This window comes from Liolophura sinensis, chromosome 9 (assembly GCF_032854445.1).
Source record: "Liolophura sinensis isolate JHLJ2023 chromosome 9, CUHK_Ljap_v2, whole genome shotgun sequence".
In the NCBI taxonomy this organism is placed as follows: Eukaryota; Metazoa; Mollusca; class Polyplacophora; order Chitonida; family Chitonidae; genus Liolophura; species Liolophura sinensis.
Window position 1 is genome coordinate 20173925 of NC_088303.1, and position 22365 is coordinate 20196289.

Here is a 22365-nt window from a genome sequence, read left to right on the forward strand (position 1 = left end):
AGACTGTGTTACAAAATAATTTTTTATTTGACTTTATTGGTGTTTTACGACGTACCCTACTCAAAAATACTTCAGTCATACAACGGCAGCCAGCGTTATGGTGGGAGGAAATCGGCAAGAGCCCGGGACAAGCTGACAGATGTTCCAACGTACGATCGGAGAGGAAGCCAGCATGAGCTGACAACTCTTCAGAAGGGAAAGAAGTGACGGGGTTATAGTTTCTTCCTCTAATTAAAATTATAATGATTTTTAGTTATGTACAATAATGCAGTCACACCTTACCTAGTGTACATGGGATAGCCTGGTAGCGGATCAAATAATATACTAATCTCCCAACCTCAAGGAGAGTGCTTAAAGCGATGAGGTAAGGGGGTCTCTGTACAAAGATTAACATGCAGGATGGCTGCCAGTATCAAGTGACTGAAAGCTATGCAGATAGGATCGATTGACTTCAATACATTCTCGTTGTTGTTGTTTTTAACAGTCCAATGACCATGCTACATGAGCAGACTTGACCGTGGGTATACCAGGTATTGCCATGCGTGATAGCGTAAGATTACGCGGGAAATTAGGCCATGTTACTGTGACAACGAAGATCAACATGTTACGCGTGAGTAGTGTTCAGTCAATATACTTGACCTTCTTTCTGGTTGGTTTATTTTCTGAAATCATATACATGTACTGGAACGATGCTGACCTAATCGCGGATCTAGGCCGAGGAAAGACTCACTTCGCCAGATACCTGTTAAATCTCCTCTCTAGCTAAATGGACGACGCCATGATACCATGTTTTTCCCTTAACACAACTCCATCTGTTGCCAAATGGACTACGCCTGTCAAGTAAACTGCGACGATTTCTTCTAACACGAACCCATCTTCAGTCATATGGACTCGTCCCCTATGTGTATATTTAGTGTTTTCCTTCGATATTTTTACGTTCTTTATACCAATAAACCTGGCGGCGTTTATAAATGAAAATATTCACCAATGTGATACATAGTTTGACTCAAGTATAAACCAGTCCTGATTTTAGTAGTATGCCTATTTTGTTTAAAAGGCGGTCAAATGAGTGTCACGAAATCCGTACGAAAATGTCCAACCGTTCCGCAGCAACAAACACACACATGGAAAGGTCAGAGACCGTGAAAGATAGCCTTTATTCGTAAAAGCCTCTTTTCACGCAAGTGGGACTATATAACAAAATAGGCCCTACAAAAAATACGCACAACTACATGGCTATAATTCTGAGATCGGTAGTGATCTCAAATTAGTGAACGGGAGAGCAGGCCAGCAGATCTGTGTTTCTGAAAGCTAAAATGGGAATGGAAAGAAAAATTCTCAGGTCTAAACATTTTAGAATGCACTACAAATCTAGGCATTATAAAAATTTGCTGTCCCGATTAAGACAAAATAGTACAATTCAAAGAAAATCCTACATGGCATTAAAACATTGACAATAATTCTTTCGATGATTAAGACAAGTATTTTCAAGCTTTTTAAAAATCACAAACTATCACATTTTTTAACATAATTGCGCGAAAAATGACCTTTATGGGATTCTAAAAGTATACATTTATAAATTTCTGTTCTGTACATTTCCAGGTACATTCAAAAGTCTTTTACTTCCAAACCGTTGCATGGCATTGCTGGATCATATTTGTTAATGACGCTTTCTAAACAGAATTGCACCAATCCACGAATGCTTTAGAAAACAAGTACAGATATATTCGTCTTTAAACATATTGTCACAGGGGAAATGTAGCTTAATACACATTTCTCCTGGGTACATGCTTGTTTCATCGTGCATAGCCCTTATCTGAGACTTTCCTATTATTTCGCATTATTGTCACCTGCGTTACAAGCACTTGAGCGGTACAGACTTTAAAATTAGGCTGAAAAAACATTGTATAGTTTCCTAGTGTCTAGGTGCGAGAGTTTCTTGATATTTCTAGGCTAATTTTGCATTTCCTTTATTCTATATATATATACTGTCTAATGTGATCAGCCAACAATAGACATTTGTTAGTTTTAATCCCGAAAAGCCTTTCCTTGGTTCTCTCCGGCCGTACGTGGGGAAGGTCTTCAGCAACCTGCGGATGGTCGTGAGTTTTCCCTGGGCTGTGCCCGGTTTCCTCCCACCATTATGCTGGCCGCCACTGGATAAGTGAAATATTCTTGAGTACGGCGTAAAACACCAATCAAATAAATAAATAATTTTCATTGGTTGATGTATGCACGATCTAACAATTTAGGGCAATACCCCGATCCGTAAGCCTATAATGCTCGTACGCAAGCGTTTTTGACTGCTACCATCGTTAATTTAGTTTTTGGTTGCTAATATTTCGCAACTTTTTTGTTTGATAGGCACCAAATAGTCAGATTTCGCAGATCTGTTTTATAGCCGCAGATTAATATTTTCCACGTTCTTATCAGCCGAAAACACATTTGTATCAAATATCACAGTGGGAGAGAAAATATACAATGGCATGTCATTAATATGATAATAAATAGTAATGGGGCGAAAGCTGAGCCCTTAAGAAGACGACGACGCTGATCCGTGGACCACATGGAAGAATCCGTCGACATGCTTGAATACAGCTGTCTCTCAAAAAAAAAAATAATAATTTGTTTCGAACATGACGAAAAAGTCACGACCTCAGTTACAATATAAACACTAACTCCATATATTCTTGATGTATGTGTTTTAGAAAGTTTGAGTTGCATCCGGGTCTGTTAATTTTATCAGAAAGTCTGTTGTCTAATTGATGATAGAATGTAACAATATTCTGTCATATTCAACATAATACCCTGTTAGTCTGATAGAATCTTTATGTTGAATTACAGTATATGTTGGTTGTATTTAACAGAACAATCTGCTGCAATAACAGAATACATTCCAGCATCACTCAGACAAGAGATTATCTGTTAAAATTAACGGATTAATATTTTTAGTCTGACGTGAACAAGTTTTAATAACTAATATAAAATTGACTTCTTAAGCACCGATTATCAATTGATTCTGGTACAGGTTATAAACTTTCACTTCTGAAAGATATTATGTAACAATGAACAGAAACATCTGACCACCTAATGCATAGCATTTTATAACGTTATACATTGCGTATACAAAAATTACATTAAAAAGGCACAGTAGATAATGGCGATTAAACTTATCAAGTCACGAATCTTGATCAGTAAGACTATATAAACTGACTACCAAAACTATATTTCATGTATATTCTACAAAACAACAGGCTGTAAGTAACAAATTCGAACCACACAAGTCGTCCAGAAACCTCCCCAAATTACTACCAGTCATCGTAGTCCACACGCGGTGTCAGCTGCTGTCAGACCCCGTGTCGTCAGAGACGTCGCACAGATCGTACAAAGACTGCTAGATGCAACAGAATAGGAATTTTCCCTAGTCGGTATCTGGACGAAACGAAGCGACCGTGGATCCAGAGCTGACGTGGATATTGCTGGGATAAAGCACGTTGTTCGCTTTAGCTTTCAAGCAGGTCTTCGGTGGTGGTTTGTCGATATCTGGATAATGTATTACCATTAAAACAAAGAAATGAGTCTTTAATCACGTGGTTGATTTTCTTGAAAGTTTCTACATCATTACGCATATGTAATATACGTAATGATATTATCCAACAAGTAAAAAGCTCTGTTGAAATTAGTATCTCAATCACACCTACAGTATAGATGGCGTGTACATGTATTTGCCTTTGCATTTATTGGTAGAAGAATTTGATTTATTTATTTGATTTATGTTTTACGCCGTACTCAAAAATATTTCACTTATGCAACAACGGCCAGCATTTTGGTGGGAGGAAACCGGGCAGAGCCCGGATGAAAAACCCACGATCATCCGTAGATTGCTGACAAACCTTCCCACTTATAGCCGGAGAGGAAAGTCAGCATGAGCTGGACTTGAAGTCTCAGCGACCGCATTGGTCAGAGGCCTCTGGGTCATTACGCTGCTCTAGCGCGCTAAACCAACTGAGCCACGGAGGCCCCTTAGAAGAATTTGACGTGCAACAGATTGACCATATGTAACCAATGTGTGGGACATTCGGTTGACTTATTTGCAACAATACCAACTGATTGTTCTTGATTCACAGTTCGGAAAGGTATATTCAGCGCATTTACATATATGAGCAAACCCATGCATATCTGTCTTCAATATATATATACCTAACATGAGCCGTTTGACTTAGAAAAGATAACATCAGCCATTTTACGTAACATATTTTGCTCTGGGAAGTTTCAAATTTGTACGCTTACTAAATTACACGTGTCAAAAGATATATTCATGTTTGTTTTGCAATATCTTTTATACTGCATTATTAAAATTAACTGATGTCAAGTGGTGATAGGAAAGGGTTTCCAATCAGTCGAGGAATAGAATGACTTTCCTCAGAACGCGTGCCCTTTTAAACACATTAAAAACTTTAAAAAGCATTATAATACACTGTTTCCTCACTGTAGAATAATGTACCAACTACAATTTGATTTCTGTCCTCTTCTGAGTTGGGCTTTTGAAGAACTTGCAATTTATGACTTATATCTCCAGTTGCTTGATGAATACGTATACCTATGAACGTATACCATGGACTTCGTCTAAACAGCCATGTTGAAATTACTTAAACTGGCTCTTGCTCGACTCGGGGGCCTCCGTGGCTCGGTTGGTTAGCACGTTAGCGCAGCATAATGACCCAGGAGTCACTCACCAATGCGGTTGCTGTGAGTTCAAGTCCTCTCCGGCCGTGCGTGGGAAGGTCTGTCAACAACCTGCGGATGGTCGTGGGTTTCCCTCGGGCTCTGCCCGGTTTCCACCCACCGTAATGCTGGCCGCCGTCGCATAAGTGAAATATTCTTGAGTACGGCGTAAAACACCAATCAAATAAATAAATAAATAAATCTTGCTCGGCTCGAGTCGGCTACACTTGGTACTCTCCAGAAAAGATTAATATGCGGATAATGTTTATTACTCCACGGAGATGTACATCGTTAATACGGTGATGGACAATGTTTTTGGGAGCCCCAGTCTTAATCATTATTTTAATGATCTTGGTCGGGCGACATGATGATGAATGAAGTACATTAGAACCATGCAGATAAACTTGTTGTTTTTTTTTCTTTTTTTTGGCGTACTTATTCCAAGACCTTAGCGTACTCTAGACCAGAACTGGCGAGATATATCGAGAGCGGTTAATTGTTGAATTAAGGGGAGCGTATCATTGCCAACCGATCTCAGAACTACAGCAAACCAAACAACCCTTAAAAAACGTGCCATTTATATGGATAAGTACCCTTAACTTACAAGAAAGGTAATTTGGTGGGGCCCTAAGTTAAATCCACCTACACTGATATGAAATGTTTAAGCATACGGTAAGCAAAGTTAATGAAACACGAGTTTGAAACTCCTTCTGTAACTGAAGCTCAAACTAAAGACATTTCAATCAGTATTCACAACAAGAAAATATGTATGTTAAACATGTTAAAGATTTCCCGGTTGATAGCTTGACATAATTATGAGAATTTAGGCGTTTAGATTCTTTAGAATCGTTTATCTGATGATGATGAAAATGTTTCTTTTGATGAACGAATGATTTTGCTAATCACAACTCAATGGTGACATTTATCATTGGATGAAATAACATATATGAATGGAACCGATAAAGTATATTATATCAGTCATTTTGCAGTCTAAGATCTTTTGGTGAGCAGTCTTACCAGTTTTCCTCCCATCAGTCGAGCTGGAGTGGGAACCCTCCTTATTGTGCCGCCCCTCTATTTTTCCGCGGCTATGCGGCTGAGCGTGAGGACAGTTTGGGGCATCACAGCAGTGCTGATTCTTACTCTGTCTTGGGCCTTGGCCACGACTGGGGGGAAGGATGGCTGTAGGAAACACCTGGGCATCACATTTGTAACACGGACTACTATTTATTCGCTGACAAAAACCACTGCAAGAAATGAACATTTGATCATCACAGAGGTAGCCATCTACAAATTTGATATACAAACTGATGAAATAGCCTGCTGTGTTGGACCTTGTATTAACCATTGGCTTTCGCTAGAAACCTGACAAATGTACAAACTTAAAGTCACAGTGAAATCAATGAATGGTGGATTTGAAACTGCCTAGAATAAAGGTTTAGACGAACGAATCAACAGGGTCTCCCATACTACCTGATTAGACAAACTAGCAATGATGAAGCTGGATCATTAAAGAATTAAATAGCAAATTCTTTTAAATGGTCACAGCACTTTGATATGGCGCTTTTGTCTATGGCAAGCCGTTTCGTGATTTCTTCTCAAAATGTACATATGTATACACATGCCTTATCCCTGGTTAGCCATACCCTTAACCAAATAGTTTTAGTGCTTCAGCCATGCACAGTCGCTCAGACGTGTATTTTGTGGTGTGACTTTGGTTTTATTTATTTGATTTATTTGATTGGTGTTTTACGCCGTACTCAAGAATATTTCACTTCGCAGTCTGCTGGAAGACCTTCCGACGTACGGCCGGACTTTGGGTTAAGAAAGAAACGATTTCATGCCGTGATATAACATAGTATGTATCACATTGTTGACGGAAAGAGTATGTTCCCTTTTGACTGCAAGGCCACACCAAAGCAAGAAATTGCTTAACTCTATCTCAAATTCTCCACCTGTCAAAGCTCTTTTAAGGAAAAGACCTTCAAACTTTGAAATAACCACTAAATAGACCACTTAAAACTATGCATTAATATACTTTCATTTATATATTTAGATTTTAGTGAAAAGAGTGAAAGACGTTCAAACATTTGAATTTTAAGGTTCCTACTATCAAAGTGTAGGAACTCTGACCTCACAAGAAGTTTTTCCAACTCTAATCACGACAATCACATTTCACATTTCGCGTATGTTTCGCGACTTGTATCGAAATCGATCGAATCCCAGTTCTGTCGATGTTGACAAAAATGGACATATGCTGTCCAGGCTTTCCTTTCCCATGCAGAAAGGCGGTTCTAAGGGCACATTAAAACAGCATTAGTTTTGCTGTCCACAATACAATCCGAACCGGAATCCACTTTCACGCCAGTTTATATTCCAAAATACCTAATACTCCTTTCTTTTTCTCACAGCATTGTCCTGGCCAACGGAATATTGTCTCATGCAGGACATTATTTTAACTGTAATTGTAATTCTTTATTTGTTTATTGAGGATTTCCCACAGCTCTATAGACACGAGGGGATCTCCTCAACAATAAAATCAACGTATATTCATAAAATAACATAGACAACAAAGAGAACAAATGACGTGTACATGTACAGAATAAGGTGATGGGAACAAAGAAAAATCAAAATCAAATCATATTACTGCTGGGCTTGGATGGTGAATCTATTGGACTTGATTATAATATTATGTACAGATTTTAAGATCAATTGATTATTATTCACGCTTAGTTCAGGTGAACCAAATAAGAGTATGGTACAAATGTGTTCAGAACAACTAGTCAAAAATACAGAAGGGTGAACTCCAGGAGATATAATTCTAAAGAAACTTTTTAGCATGTGCTTTCTATGAGTGACATAGGCAGGCTAGTCAAGGAAATAATGAGATGCATTTTCACATTTATGTTTACATTCACTACATGACTGATCGTCGATAATGTTATATTTAAAGAGGTCACCGTGAAGATCGCTCAGTCCCATTCTCATTCTACAGAGCACAATAGAGGGAAAGGTGTCAAATGAACTATACACAGATGTTAGATCACGGAAGAGAAAAGAAAATCTGAGTTCGGCATTTAAATGATCGAAAGTGGTGTATATTTCTGTGATTGTAGGCATTTGTTTCGCTGTTATACCTTTGAGTTAGTAAGGTCTTTAGGTATGGAGGAGAGAGCCCATTGATGATTTTATGAAAAAACAGAATGCACTTGGATCTACGCCGACTGTATAAAGGTTCAAATTTACGTTCATTTAAAAAAGATTTATATGAAGTTCGACGTAATCCCGCTGTACATAACAATGCTGCTCGGCGTTGGACATTTTCCAATGAGCTTGATATTCAAACGCTGCAGTTGTCAAATAGAAAATCTCCATATTCAATACAAGACCGTATCAAGCCAAAAGTACAGTGTGATCATACACTTTCTAGTAAGTGTTCGCCTGGCCCGACTAATCATACTCAATTTCATATTACTTTTCTTAACTATAGCTCTTACATGCTCAGTCCATTTACTTTCACTATTTTCAGACATACGGAAAAAGATATTTCCGTCGCATGACCACACACTCTGCGGATTGCCTTGCCTTTTCAAGCTAGGCAAGGCCAAACGACGCTTTGTCAGATCTTCATTCACAAAAATAGATGAAAGAGCAGGAGTATTTCGAAACACTTTCGTGCAGATATTTTAGCCAACAGATTTAACATTGTTTTAACCATCGAAACCAAAGAACATTAGAACATTCTGTTAGGTATCAGAACATAGCCTTAGAAATGTACATCACTTATGCACTACACCGAGTAAGCTATCGGGACAGTGCCTTAACCATTATAATATTGTGTTATCCGAGGATCAGATCATTATCCTAACCACCACAACATTGTCTTATCACCATAACAGTCATTACAATGTTGCCTTACTCTTAACCAAAACATTGTCTCATTCATGGAATTTCAGAACATGGCTCAACCTAAAAGCCGGTCTAAGCTCTGGTCTGTCGGTCTGGGATCCGGTCTGGACATTGAGGTAAACGGCAATGAGAATAGACTCAAAACCGATATAGATCGAATGCTACTGATTTTCTCTATTCAGTGCTGTATAATATGTCACATCGGAGAACATCTGAACATTGCTTTAGCCATCTGCATACTATTCAAATCATCACAATGTTGTCTTATTCATGAGATCATTGCTCCAGACACAATATCATTGTCTTATCCATCGGAAAAATTGCCTTCGCCATCAGAACATGGTCTTAGCCATAAGAACATTGTCTTAGCCATCATGCGATCAGAACATTGTCTTAGCCATAAGTACATTGTAATAGCCATAAGAACATTGTCTTCCGCATCAATCAGAACAGAGGTTAACTATCAGAACTTAGCCATAAGAACATTGTCTTAGCCACAAGGACATTGTCTTTGCCGTCGATCAGAAGACTGTCTTAGTCATAAAACATTGTCTTCACCATCAATCAGAACACCGTTTTAACTATCGAAACTTTGTTTTAGCCATCATATATTTAGAACTTTGTCTTAGACATACGAACAATGTCTTAGTCATCCTACGATCAGAACATTGTCTTAGCCACAAGACCATTGCCTTAGATATAAGAACATTGTCTTTGCTGTCGATAAGAACACTGTTTTTGCCCTCAGAATGTTTTCTTTAAATATTGTGTTAGCCATCAAACGATCAGAACATAGCCATAAGAACGTTGCCTTAGTCATAAAAACATTCTCTTAGCCCTCATACAGTTATCTTAAAATATTTTCTCAGCCATAATACCATCAGAACATTGTCTTAGCCACAAGAACATGGTTTTAGCCATCATGCGATGAGAACATTACCATAAGAATATTGTCTCAGCCTTCATACGATAAGAGCATTGTATCAGCCGTCAGAACATTAAGAACAGAAATGTTTTACGTGAAGCTACGTCCACAGTCACAACGGAATCTAGCTACCCCCCATTCGTACTCCGTCGGCACAGGATCATACCTCTCTTCGCACGTTTTGCACTTCGATACCTGTTGAAAAGGTGAAAATAACCGAGTTTAAACTTGCTAGACTTAAAAGCGTGGTTACCAATTGCTGGCATTTAACGTGTGTAAAGAGACACACGAGAGAAACATCATCAAGTCGTCCAATATCTTTTCCTATAAGCCGGACAGCTATTTTTAAATATGTAAAAAATTTATTTGTCGTTAAACAACAAACAAGGAAATTAAACACTTCCGTCATAGGCCTAAATGTACATTAAATAATGCTCACGGGACTGACATTTTCTACACATGATGATCGTTCAGCATACCTACTCCTTAGTTCACTGATACTGACCGGTTTTCGGTTAGACACCCTATCCCACCAAACTTTGTCGCAGCCCTCACAGGCAAACTGACGAAGAGAGCGTGGAATCTGTACTTCTTGGATGCTTGAAATCTTCGCCTCCTCACTTCGGGGTAGAGAAATCTGAGAGAAACAAATTAGTGTTGGAAGTCAAAGAAAGCTGGCTAAGTAAATCTGGTGTTCACATTTCTTTGAACAGCTACGAAGGCAATGAATACTTTACAAGCTCAGTTTGAACAGTGCTCAGTACCTGCATAAATTTACACGCGATGGCCATCCAATGCTAACATGGCCTCCTTCTTTGTCAAATGTCTGAGTATCATTACATACTGCCTTGATAATAATTAATTCATGCACTAACTCGCTTATGTGATGTCCTGAGTCTTGTTACATTGTAGCCACTTTAAGAAACACTAGCTGTTTCTAAACATTTCCAATGACTGCTCTTGTTCCGCACTCCATAAATTTTGTTTGAGGGGGTATATAATTTATAAAAGAACAATGGATACCGGTATGGTGATAAATTAAGACCACCTACGTTATATCCGGATGCTTACTGCTCAATGCAAAGACGGCAGGGTAAATTTCCTGTGTGGATTTCTCCCATCTTGTAATACTAAACAAACAGCTTTAATTCTTTCCGTACACATTTTCTAAAACCCCACGGAAACGTATTGTTGCCACTTACTGTTACTTGCGTATGTGATTGTAAAGTCCTACTTAACCCATACCAAGTTCCACGTACATTTTAGCTAATTGTAAGTCCTACACACTAAGTTCAATGTACATTGTAGCTGATTGTAACTCCACCAGAGCCCACACCAAGTTCAATGTACACTGTAGCTGATTGTAACTCCTACATAATCCATACCAATTTCCACGTACATTCTAGCTGATTGTAACTTCTACATAACCCATACCAAGTTCCGCATACACTGTAGCTGATTGTAACTCCTACATAACCCATACCAAGTTACACGTACATTCTACCTGATTGGAACTCCTACAAAACCCATACCAAGTTTCAACGCACATTGTAGCTGATTGTGACTCCTCCATAACCCATACCAAGTTCCACGTACATTCCAGATGACTGTAACTCCTACATAACCCATACCAAGTTCCACGTACATTGTAGCTGATTGTAACTCCTACATTACCCTTACCAAGTTCCACTTACATTCTAGTTGATTGTAGCTCCTACATAACCCATACCAAGTTCCACGTACACTGTAGCTGATTGTAACCGCTACATAGCCCATACCAAGTTTCACATACACTGTAGCTGATTGTAACTCCTACATAACCCATACCACGTTCCACGTACACTGTAGCTGATTGTAACTTCTACAGAAACCATACCAAGTTCCATGTACACTGTAGCTGATTGTAACCGCTGCATTACCCATATCAAGTTCCACGTACATTCTAGCTGATTGTAACTCCTACATTACCCATACCAAGTTCAACGTACATTGTAGCTGATTGTAACTCCTCCATAACCCATACCAAGTTCCACGTACATTCTAGCTGACTGTAACTCCTCCATAACCCATACCAAGTTCCACGTACATTCTAGCTGATTGTAACTCCTACATTACCCATACCAAGTTCCACGTACATTCTAGCTGATTGTAACTCCTACATAACCAATACCAAGTTCCACGAACACAGTAGCTGATTGTAACCGCTACCTAGCCCATACCAAGTTCCACATACACTGTAGCTGATTGTAACTCCTACATAACCCATACCACGTTCCACGTACACTATAGCTGATTGTAACTCCTACAGAAACCATACCAAGTTCCATGTACACTGTAGCTGATTGTAACCGCTACATTACCCATACCAAGTTCCACGTACATTCTAGCTGACTGTAACTCCTACATAACCCACACCAAGTTCCGCGTACACTGTAGCTGATTGTAACTCCTACATAACCCATACCAAGTTCCACGTACATTCTAGCTGACTGTAACTCCTACATAACCCATACCAAGTTACACGTACATTCTAGCTGACTGTAACTCCTCCATAGCCCATACCAAGTTCCACGTACATTCTAGCTGATTGTAACTCCTACATAACCCATACCAAGTTACACGTACATTGTAGCTGACTGTAACTCCTACATTACCCATACCAAGTTCCACGTACATTCTAGCTGACTGTATCTCCTACATAACCCACACCAAGTTCCACGTACACTGTAGCTGATTGTAACTCCTATATTACCCATACCAAGTTCCACGTACCATTGTAGCTGATTGTAACTCCTACATTACCCATACCAAGTTCCCCGTACATTGTAGCTGATTGTAACTCCTACATAACCCATACCAAGCTCCACGAACATTCTAGCTGATTGTAACTTCTACATTACCCTTACCAAGTTATTACGTACACTGTAGCTGATTGTAACTCCTCCATAACACATACCAAGTTCCACGTACATTGTAGCTTATTGTAACTCCTACATAATCCATACCAAGTTCCGCGTACACTGTAGTTGATTGTAACCGCTACATACCCATACCAAGTTCCCACGTACACTGTAGCTGATTGTAACTCCTACAGAAATCATACCAAGTTCCATGTACATTCTAGCTGATTGTAACCGCTGCATTACCCATACCAAGTTCCACGTACATTGTAGCTGATTGTAACTCCTACATAACCCACACCAAGTTCCACATACACTGTAGCTGATTGTAACTCCTACATTATTCATACCAAGTTCCACGTACACTGTAGCTGATTGTAGCCGCTACATAGCCCATACCAAGTTCCACATACACATACTGATTGTAACTTTTACATTACCCATATTAAGTTCCACGTACATTCTAGCTGATTGTAACTCCTCCACAACCCATACTGAGTTCAAAGTAAATTGTAGCTGATTGTAACCGCTACATAGCCCATACCAAGTTCCACATACACTGTAGCTGATTGTAACTCCTACATAACCCATACCACGTTCACGTACACTGTAGCTGATTATAACTCAGGGTTCATACACTCATTCACAGATGAAATTCCAGGAGTTTTCCAGGTGTGTCACAGTAATTTTCCAGGAGTGATAATTGTTCACTTTGGCCGAAGTCAAACCAAACCACATTTCAGTTAGTTGTCCGGAGTTATGCCTTCATCATCAAAAGGACTTCCACAGACCAGTTCAGTTTAAGAATGAAGGATTGTGAAATTCACTTATATAACAAAACACTGCTGTGCATAGAACAGTTTAGGGAGATTAACCCCTTATAAATTGGAGGTAAAAAATGATATTTAACTTCAACACTATTTGACCTGTCAGTCAAACACCAAATTACATTCTTTCAAGAAATCATTGCCTATCATTCCCTTCTCATTTGCACAATAATACTATGTAAGGGGAAGGCAGTAATGCCCCTGCATGGTAAACATATGTATGGTTTGACAACACATACCTTTTCCTACCACCATTTCAAAAGAGGTGGATCTCCCTAACCTGTTGAATGATGTCACATTTCACAGAGCTCTCCAACCCAACCAATGCGCAAGTCTGAATTCTTAAACTGAACCGTCTATTCTAAAACTTATAACAGCCAGGACCAATCCAGGCATCAAAACGTTTTTTGTGATCCCAGATCACAAAATTATAAACTGTGAAATTTTGATATCTACATTTGAATTTGAAGTCAAGTAGTGATAGTATATTTAACTGCCCTGCTGTTTAGTATTTTCACAAGGGAGACAATCTCACAAGTTTATGATACTTTATTCATGCAACAATATTGTTTTGCATCATAAAAAGTAGGAGTACATGACAGAGACAGTCAAACTGATTTCCCTGATCATGACAAGATGTCCAACAGCAGTCACTTTTTTAACTCTTGCAGTCTCTCATCCAAGGTAGAAGCAATGGTGGCAAGTTCTCGTTTCTTCTGCTTCGCTGTTCTTCGCAAACTGTTGGACTTTCTAACAAAGTCCAACTGCCCTGTCTCTTCTGCTTTTTCTGCAAATTTAACTGCAGATTGTGTCAAGGATTCAATGTCTCTTTCAATGCGCTTACGCTTTGTTTTCAGTTCATCTATTGTGTCCAGAACATGCTTTCTTTAGGCAAGTTTTCTGCATTAAGTTTCTCTTCCCTCTTGGAATCTAAGTACAAGGAATACTTCTGTCTAGTCAGAAGAACAGTACGTCAACATTTCCTTTGTTACTTCAATGTTTTTCAATCCGCCGATTCCCTTGAGGTGATCACACACAAGTCGTTCAAGATACAACAGTTTGTTCAATCATGTTTTCTGTTTCAATCTGTCGGTTCACTGAGAAGCCTCTTTCGACCGTCGCTTGTCCATGCGACAGGAGAAGAAGGTTTTTCATAACAATTCACAAAGGTGCCATTCGCTGATTTAGGGCAACAGATTCAAACATCAGGGCATCTAGTCTACTCTCAGGTTTATGTGGGTCAAAGTTGGAAAATGTTGACATGTTACCAATAACAGTTGTTTCCAGAAAATTCTTCAAACTGTAGGAGTACATTGTCGCATGCAGATGCTCCTCCACGCATTTGGTTGGCGTCCAGTAATGTGGCCAACAGTTTTTTCATGTTAGTGATGCACACGGTTTTGTTTGTTGCCATTTGTCTTGGGTCCAAACAAGAAATTTGCAAAGTAAAGAGGTATTTAAGAGGAGATTTTTCAAGGAGCTTGCTAACAAGTTTGATAAGAAACCCTTTGCATTGCATGCGTAGCTCAAGGATCTCTCTGTCACTAACTTTAGGCCAGAGGAAGAGCTCTTGATTTTCTTGAGCTCCTTTTCTGCCGCAAACCCGAGATCAACATCAGTGTAGCTCTTGTGAAGATCTTTGTCTTCAAGATTGACCTTAACAAGTTTGTTTACCGTGCTTATGTCCACATCTTCTTTGAGGAACCTTTTCATTAAAGATCGTATCAGACGAAACAAATCCTCAGCCAGGAATGGTAGCATTGGTTTGTCAGTTTGGTATTGTGTCAAAAATAGCTGAATAGTTTTGGCAATAGACAAAAATGACAAAAGTTTTACAACAATAATCTTGTCTTTGGTTGCATCTGATACAGTCTTGTATGAAACTGTCTTTGGGTTGTCACAATGTCCTTTATTAACCTGTTTCACATACTTCTGAATGTTAAGCCATATGGAGAGTGCTCGTTCAACCACAGGAACATTCTCCACCCATCTGTGGGGGCAAAATTTCATTGGGAAAGTGGTTGATTCTGTACATTTAATGAAATCTTCCCTTCGTGCAGGCGTGTCCTTGAATAACGTGTAAAGGCCTCTCAACACATCCTGAATCTGCCAACCAGATGCACTTGCACCATCCTCAAATGCTCCATGTACGATATGAAGCCCACAGCTCCCAACATTCAGAAGAAAGTGGTCATAAGTGGAAGAGATCTTGGTTTGGAACATGCGATGAAATTTCCTGTTGACGGAAGGTCCATCCATGGACAGCTGTAGAAGTCTTCTCATATTGAGCCCGTCCGTGCCAGTTTCAAAGTGTTCGATCATGTCCTCAGCTGTGGCATGTCCCATGAATAGAGAGGTGAAGTAATGGGTGCCAACCTGAAAAGAGAAAAGGATTAAACTTAAATAAATCATCATATATCAAAAGATTTATTTTCCTAGCATGATGAGCAACACATGCAAGGCTAGCACCAAATACTAAAGCTGTCCCATGTGCTCAAACAATGATAATGTAACTGGTTCAATTGTGTTAATACATTTAATTAAAAATACACATGCAAAGCGAGGCAAAAGTCAGCTTTTATTTTCTTTCTTGATTTTGAGCCATTGATAGTTAATATCTTATTTTTCATGACCTGTTCAACAAAAAACAAATAAGCTAGATACGATTATTATTGAGTATTAATCATGAATTTTGGCCTAAAATACATATAAACTTAGAGAAAAGGAAATTATAAAAATTCTAGAATAATGACAAAATCCTCCATGTATTTTAATTATTTAGCTAAAGTGAAGTTGGCGGATCTATTCCCCAATTTGGACCGTGGGAATCACAGCCGTCCAATGAAGAAGCAGCTTTTCAATATGTACTTAAAGAGAAGCAGCTCTTCCGGTGACGTCAAGGATCAGTCGATCCATAAACTTTACAAATCCCAATTATTTTAACAAAGATAAAAATACAGGAGATAGGGGCACGAGAAACAAGGGATATTAATTATCAATGGCCGTGTCAGATCTGTATTATGGCTGTTCTAAATATATGACAGCTCGACAGTCTGGCATAAAAGGGGAAAAGTCCCTGACAAGAGGCCTACACTTCTGCAGGCTGGCTAGACGTAATGGTTAAAATGGCTCGCAATAAAAAAAAAATCAATTCTAGTACATGTACATACCAGTCCTTCATCCCAAATCCTGGCGTGTATGTCCATTTGCTTATTTCTAGTCACCTTGTTTAAACTTTCGTCGAAGAGGAGGACGTAACCGTCTGCGTCTGAGATTTTTTTTGACAGTCTGTGTTTCAGGTATGGCGCGATTCCGAATGTACATAAATACGCACATTTCCTCTCGCCACAAGCAAACTGTTTGGCTATATCAGAGTCTGGGAACATTTCTGCAAACAGGTGCTGGGTATCTGCACAGGATTTGAAGGAGTAATGAGATGCGATCACTTTTAGTGTCCACAATATTTCCGCGTGCAAACATTCCGACTTTGTTACAAAACTAGGCACGGAAGTCGAAGTTGGTCTACCGGTACTTGAGGCTGCAGAGGTCGTAGGGAGATCTTCACATGACTGTGCTGTTATTGTGGCAGTTGTGCGTTTAGGTTGAAAAAAGTCTCTAATGACAAATCCAGAAGATAATTCCTCGAGACGTTGTGGTGTTTCTGTCCCTTGGCATGACTGCGCAATGCTGGTTCTCCCATGTTTGATACGTCAATCGATTTAACGCAGATCTTGCATTTGGCGCTTAATTTGTTTCCTGGGTCCGACTCCAGCCATCTGGCGTACTCAGCCTGTTTCAGCCAACGTGGGTTGAATAAACATTTGCCTGGAGGCATGATGACAAATAGCCCGTGACCCACTTCAGTAATCAGAACAAAGAAACGGAGAAATTTGGCGGGACCTCGAGACAGAAAGTAAAGCCAACTGTCGTTAAAAGTTAGAACGCTTTACGGTTTATATATAACATACGTTAATGTCGTAAAAATGCAAAGTTATCTCCCTTGCACAAACAGCGTTAGATTACCGACCGGCTAGTTTTTTTATATTTATCAGAATTTCAGGACTTTCCAGGAGTTTTTATTTAAATTCCAGGACTTTCAGGAGTTTCCAGGTCGGATTTTTTTTCAAGGAGTTTCCAGGACTTTCCAGAAGGCGTGCGAACCCTGTACATAACCCATACCAAGTTCCATGTACATTGTAGCTGATTGTAGCCGCTACATAGCCCATACCAAGTTCCACATACACTGTAGCTGATTGTAACTCCTACATAACCCATGCCACGTTCCACGTACATTCTAGCTGACTGTAACTCCTACATAACCATACCACGTTCCACATACACTGTAGCTGATTGTAACTTCTACAGAAACCAATACCAAGTTCCATGTACACTGTAGCTGATTGTGACCGCTACATTACCCATACCAAGTTCCACGTACATTGTAGCTGATTGTAACTCCCACAAAACCCATACCAACTTCCAGGTACATTCTAGCTGATTGTAACTTTTACATTACCCATATTAAGTTCCACGTACATTCTAGCTGATTGTAACTCCTCCACAACCCATACTAAGTTCAACGTACATTGTAGCAGATTGTAACTCCTACATAACCCATACCAAGTTCCACGTACATTGTAGCTGATTGTAACCGCTACATAGCCCATACCAAGTTCCACATACACTGTAGCTGATTGTAACTCCTACATAACCCATGCCACGTTCCACGTACACTGTAGCTGATTGTAACTTCTACAGAAACCATACCAAGTTCCATGTACACTGTAGCTGATTGTAACTCCTCCATAACCCATACCAAGTTACACGTACATTCTAGCTGACTGTAACTCCTCCATAACCCATACCAAGTTCCACGTACATTCTAGCTGATTGTAACTTTTACATTACCCATATTAAGTTCCACGTACATTCTAGCTGATTGTAACTCCTACATTACCCATACCAAGTTCCACGTACATTCTAGCTGACTGTAACTCCTCCACAACCCAGACCAAGTTCCACGTACACAGTAGCTGATTGTAACCGCTACATAGCCCATACCAAGTTCCACATACATTGTAGCTGATTGTAACTCCTACATAACCCATGCCACGTTCCACGTACACTGTAGCTGATTGTAACTCCTACAGAAACCATACCAATTTCCACGTACACTGTAGCTGATTGTAACTGCTACATTACCCATACCAAGTTCCACGCACATTGTAGCTGATTGTAACTCCTACATAACCCATACCAAGTTCTCTACGAACAGTATAGCAGATAGTAACATCTGCGTGGGTGAAAGTAAGTCCTATAGGCATGAAGCAGTTACACGTATATGAATAATATCTCCTGTCTTGGTGATATGAAAGTTTATTTCACCCCTTGGCACCAATATATTTCCAAAGTTACCAAAGTTTTACATAATCTTTATTTTCATTCAGAATCAGTGAAACATGCGCGTAATGTGTCAAGCAATGGACGTTTATGTGACGATGCGAAACGTTGTAGTCGTCTTTCGGCATATACAGCTGATATGCTACCTGCCACAAGCCACAAATGTCTAAAAACTTTCATTGCTACAATACAGTGAAGAATACGTAGTGACCACGACCACATTATGTCAGGGGACTATGGGAATAAACACACAGCTCGTGTATTAAGGACTCCGTACAAACGTATGAGCATGTGTACCTGATAGATAGTGTCCCGGACTTCTTTTGGTTCATCTGAAAAAGTACGAAAATAATTCGTTGACTTAGGGAAATTAGACCTACCTCTTTTGGATAACCACAGAACCGATGAAGGGCCCAATCAAGCTTGACAATTAAGCCATGTTTCATATAAAAAATTGGAATTTATTAAAAAAAAAGCCTAGAAAAGGAATATCACTGCACATCTCAGAGGTAGTTGATACATTTTTGTCACGTATTAAATTCTCTGGAAAGAATTATCATTGGACTTACGGTTCATGATAAATTTGACCGTCTCATCATCATCAAATTTGAATTTCTTGAGCAAGGTCAAAATTTCTTCCTCCTCGTACTGTCCACGGAAGAGTTTCCCCACAGCCAGCGCCTGACAATGAATATGTAACTTTACCATCTTGTAATAAACTTCCAACGTTATACACTCAGGGAAAAATGGCAACATATTAAATTATATAGGCCTATTCATACATTATTTGGTACATATTCAATTGAGAACTTAGTGTTGTAGGTTGTTTAGGAAACGAGTCTTGTGATTATAGACATAGAACGAACCTTTATGGTTTAAGAGTGGTATACGCATGTCGGGACTTCCCGTTTAGATTATATAGGCTTAAATCGAGTTATACGGCTAAAAAATATCCTTATGTTAATGTATTTGATTGTTTTCTTATTTCTTATATAATGGATCTTCTATATTTCTTTTTTATCTATCTTTTTAATGTTTAACGTAAAACACAACACTTCCCGTTTTTTGTTTTGCTAAATATACACTAGAACGCTTACTTGTTTCTCAAAAATACCTGCGGTACTAAAATTATAACCAGCAGGGGTTTCACTAGAACACGCAACTCCATGGTTCGAGAACTTGAGATCTTCGTTTCCAGAAAAAAGCTATAATTCCCTGTCGCTTAGTTAATGTAGTCAGTTACTATCATCATGGGAAACCAGAAATTTGATCGAAACATCCCCAGTTTAAACCAAAACCTGCTTTACCTTGATATCAATACCAAATGTGAAATCTTTAACTAAAGTGGTATGACTTCTGTTGCGATCATTCAAATCACGAGTAACCGTGCTTAGTTGCCAGCTCTATAGTGTGGGGCTAGGCCTACGTGACCACATTTTTTACATGTATTAGCTGAGTGCTTCACGCTGCCACGGGATTGGTCATTTGTCATTATAGACATTTACGCAGTCACTCCTGCGACCACAAGTCCTGATTGTTCAGCGGCGTACAACTTCACTTCATTGGCCATGCTGTTTAGCTTATCCCTGTCCAAACGTACAATGGCGTACTACTTCCCTTTATTAGCCCATGTTTTTTATTTTACACCTGTCCTGACAGTACAATGGCGTACAACTTCATATTATTAACCAGGTTATTTAGCGTATATACCTGTCTTGACAATACAATGGCGTGTACTAGGTTTCTGAATTGGCTATGTTTTGTTTAAATATGTCCTCATAGTACAATGGCATTAGCTGGCTTCTATTCCCGTTGCAGATCATATTGCTTTGCATGTTGTATATTAGCCTCAATGTACCACTGCAGACTTAGGACTATGCCTAGATTTTACGTGACTCGTGACGTGATTGTCAGGTACAATGTACATCATAAAGTGAGATAACAGGTGCTTGCGTGTCGCCCTACTTAGACAGTATTGTACAGTTTATACATAGCAAGTATGCAGAGAGTAAAACACATACCGATCCATTTTCTGACACTAGTACATAAAACGACGCAAACTACCATTATAACCCAAACCGAAAGTAAATTATTATTTATATTTTAACTTCAACAACGTACATTTGACGCAAACAATATAGTGATGCATGTGTTTGTTACAGACCAGGTTCCATACAGAGGTATATTGCTAGAATCTAACAATTTCCGGTGAAATAGGCTCCCATGGCAATTAGCAATGATCAAATAAATTAACGCCTTGTGTCCTTGAGAGATTGGATATAAATTTGTAGACCAGAGGCCAATTTCACAAAACTGCGTAAGTCAAAATTTCGTGCCTTTGCTAGTAAAAGACGTTGTCTAGGTTATAGTGCCGTAAGAGGGCGTCATTTAAGAGAAAAGTTACGAAAATTTGATATAGCCTTCGACGTTTCGTGAAAGTCGGCCTAGTTTTACTCCCAGGCCTACAACGGTCGATATTTCTATTTTGGCTGTACCGTTATTTACCTGCTGTCTGTTTTCTTCCGACTCGGTCCCAGCAGACGCCATACTATTTATCTTCTTAAATTAACTACAAGGTACAAGTACTATCAATTTGTTTCATTCCAGTACTGGTCTGCTTACATCCATGAACAGCACGTCCACGAGGAGAACAGACATCTATGAGCAGGCCGGAATATTAAAACTGGTTCCTTTACCAGTAATTTGACAAGGTACCAGCCCACTGCCTACTGCAGGTCTGCGATATACAGTATGTGCAGGGCTACACATGCAATTTTCATATCCACAATGAAATCACTGAGCACTTTAAATGTTTTGACATCAGATGAGATAAAACATACGAATATACTTTTCCCAGTAAGCCTTCCATGGTGCCTCTTAGATAATTATTAAATAGCTGATAACTAACAACTCCATCGACACGCGAACATGTATTAAGACGGCTAGTGATGGGACCTTCATATAAGTATACCATAAATCAACATCCCCGAGGAGAAAACTGCGTGGCTATTTTATACCTTTGTACCAAAAACAAAATATTGGCTAATTTATCTTACAAAAGGTGTAAAATACAAAATCCACGAGAAGGACAGTGGCTAATTTACCTCGCTGCTAGTGTCAAGTACACCATTCACGAAGAGGACGGTGACTGATTTATCTTTCTACAAATGTAGAGTAGGCTACGACATCCACGAGGAGGACGGTGACTGATTTATCTTTCTGTACCAGCAGGCATAAAGTTCAACATCCACGAGGAGGACGGTGGCTAATTTATCTCTCTGTATATGTAGGTATGAAGTCCAACATCCACGAGGAGGACGGTGAGTGATTTATCTTTCTGTACATGCAGGCATAAAGTTCAACATCCACGAGGAGGACGGTGGCTAATTTATCTCTCTGTATATGTAGGTATGAAGTCCAACATCCACGAGGAGGACGGTGACTGATTTATCTTTCTACAAATGTAGAGTACGACATCCACGAAGAGGACGGTGACTGATTTATCTTTCTACAAATGTAGAGTACGACATCCACGAGGAGGACGGTGACTGATTTATCTTTCTGTACATGCAGGCATAAAGTTCAACATCCACGAGGAGGACGGTGGCTAATTTATCTCTCTGTATATGTAAGTATGAAGTCCAACATCCACGAGGAGGACGGTGACTAATTTATCTGT

At 39.3% G+C, this 22365-nt stretch overlaps 2 protein-coding genes across 2 annotated transcripts; both read right to left on the bottom strand.

Moving 5' to 3' along the window:
• Positions 1 to 185: 185 nt before the first annotated feature.
• LOC135474681 (shiftless antiviral inhibitor of ribosomal frameshifting protein homolog) lies at positions 186 to 21339 on the bottom strand. The gene is made up of 7 exons (XM_064754236.1): positions 21192 to 21339; positions 19256 to 19367; positions 18984 to 19018; positions 10065 to 10196; positions 9654 to 9754; positions 5743 to 5972; positions 186 to 3543 (listed from the first exon to the last, which is right to left on the bottom strand). Exons 1-7 carry the CDS (start codon positions 21231 to 21233, stop codon positions 3422 to 3424), a joined length of 774 nt encoding a protein of 257 aa, XP_064610306.1. The 5' UTR covers positions 21234 to 21339; the 3' UTR covers positions 186 to 3421.
• LOC135474933 (uncharacterized) lies at positions 13937 to 17351 on the bottom strand. Its single transcript, XM_064754627.1, has 3 exons — positions 16457 to 17351; positions 14792 to 15662; positions 13937 to 14073 (listed from the first exon to the last, which is right to left on the bottom strand). The coding sequence occupies exons 1-3, from the start codon at positions 16670 to 16672 to the stop codon at positions 13937 to 13939; spliced, it is 1224 nt and encodes a 407-aa protein (XP_064610697.1). The 5' UTR covers positions 16673 to 17351.
• Positions 21340 to 22365: the final 1026 nt, after the last annotated feature.

Coding starts and splice junctions, on each gene's coding strand:
- LOC135474933 (XM_064754627.1), bottom strand. CDS start 16,672: ATGTTCCCAGACTCTGATATAGCCAAACAGTTTGCTTGTGGCGAGAGG. Junction 15,663..16,456: donor GGATTTGGGATGAAGGACTG/GTATGTACATGT, acceptor TTCTCTTTTCAG/GTTGGCACCCATTACTTCAC. Junction 14,074..14,791: donor CTACGCATGCAATGCAAAGG/GTTTCTTATCAA, acceptor TTAAATTTGCAG/AAAAAGCAGAAGAGACAGGG.
- LOC135474681 (XM_064754236.1), bottom strand. CDS start 21,233: ATGGCGTCTGCTGGGACCGAGTCGGAAGAAAACAGACAGCAG. Junction 19,019..19,255: donor GGTCAAATTTATCATGAACC/GTAAGTCCAATG, acceptor GTACTTTTTCAG/ATGAACCAAAAGAAGTCCGG. Junction 5,973..9,653: donor GACTGTGGACGTAGCTTCAC/GTAAAACATTTC, acceptor CATTTCTTGCAG/TGGTTTTTGTCAGCGAATAA.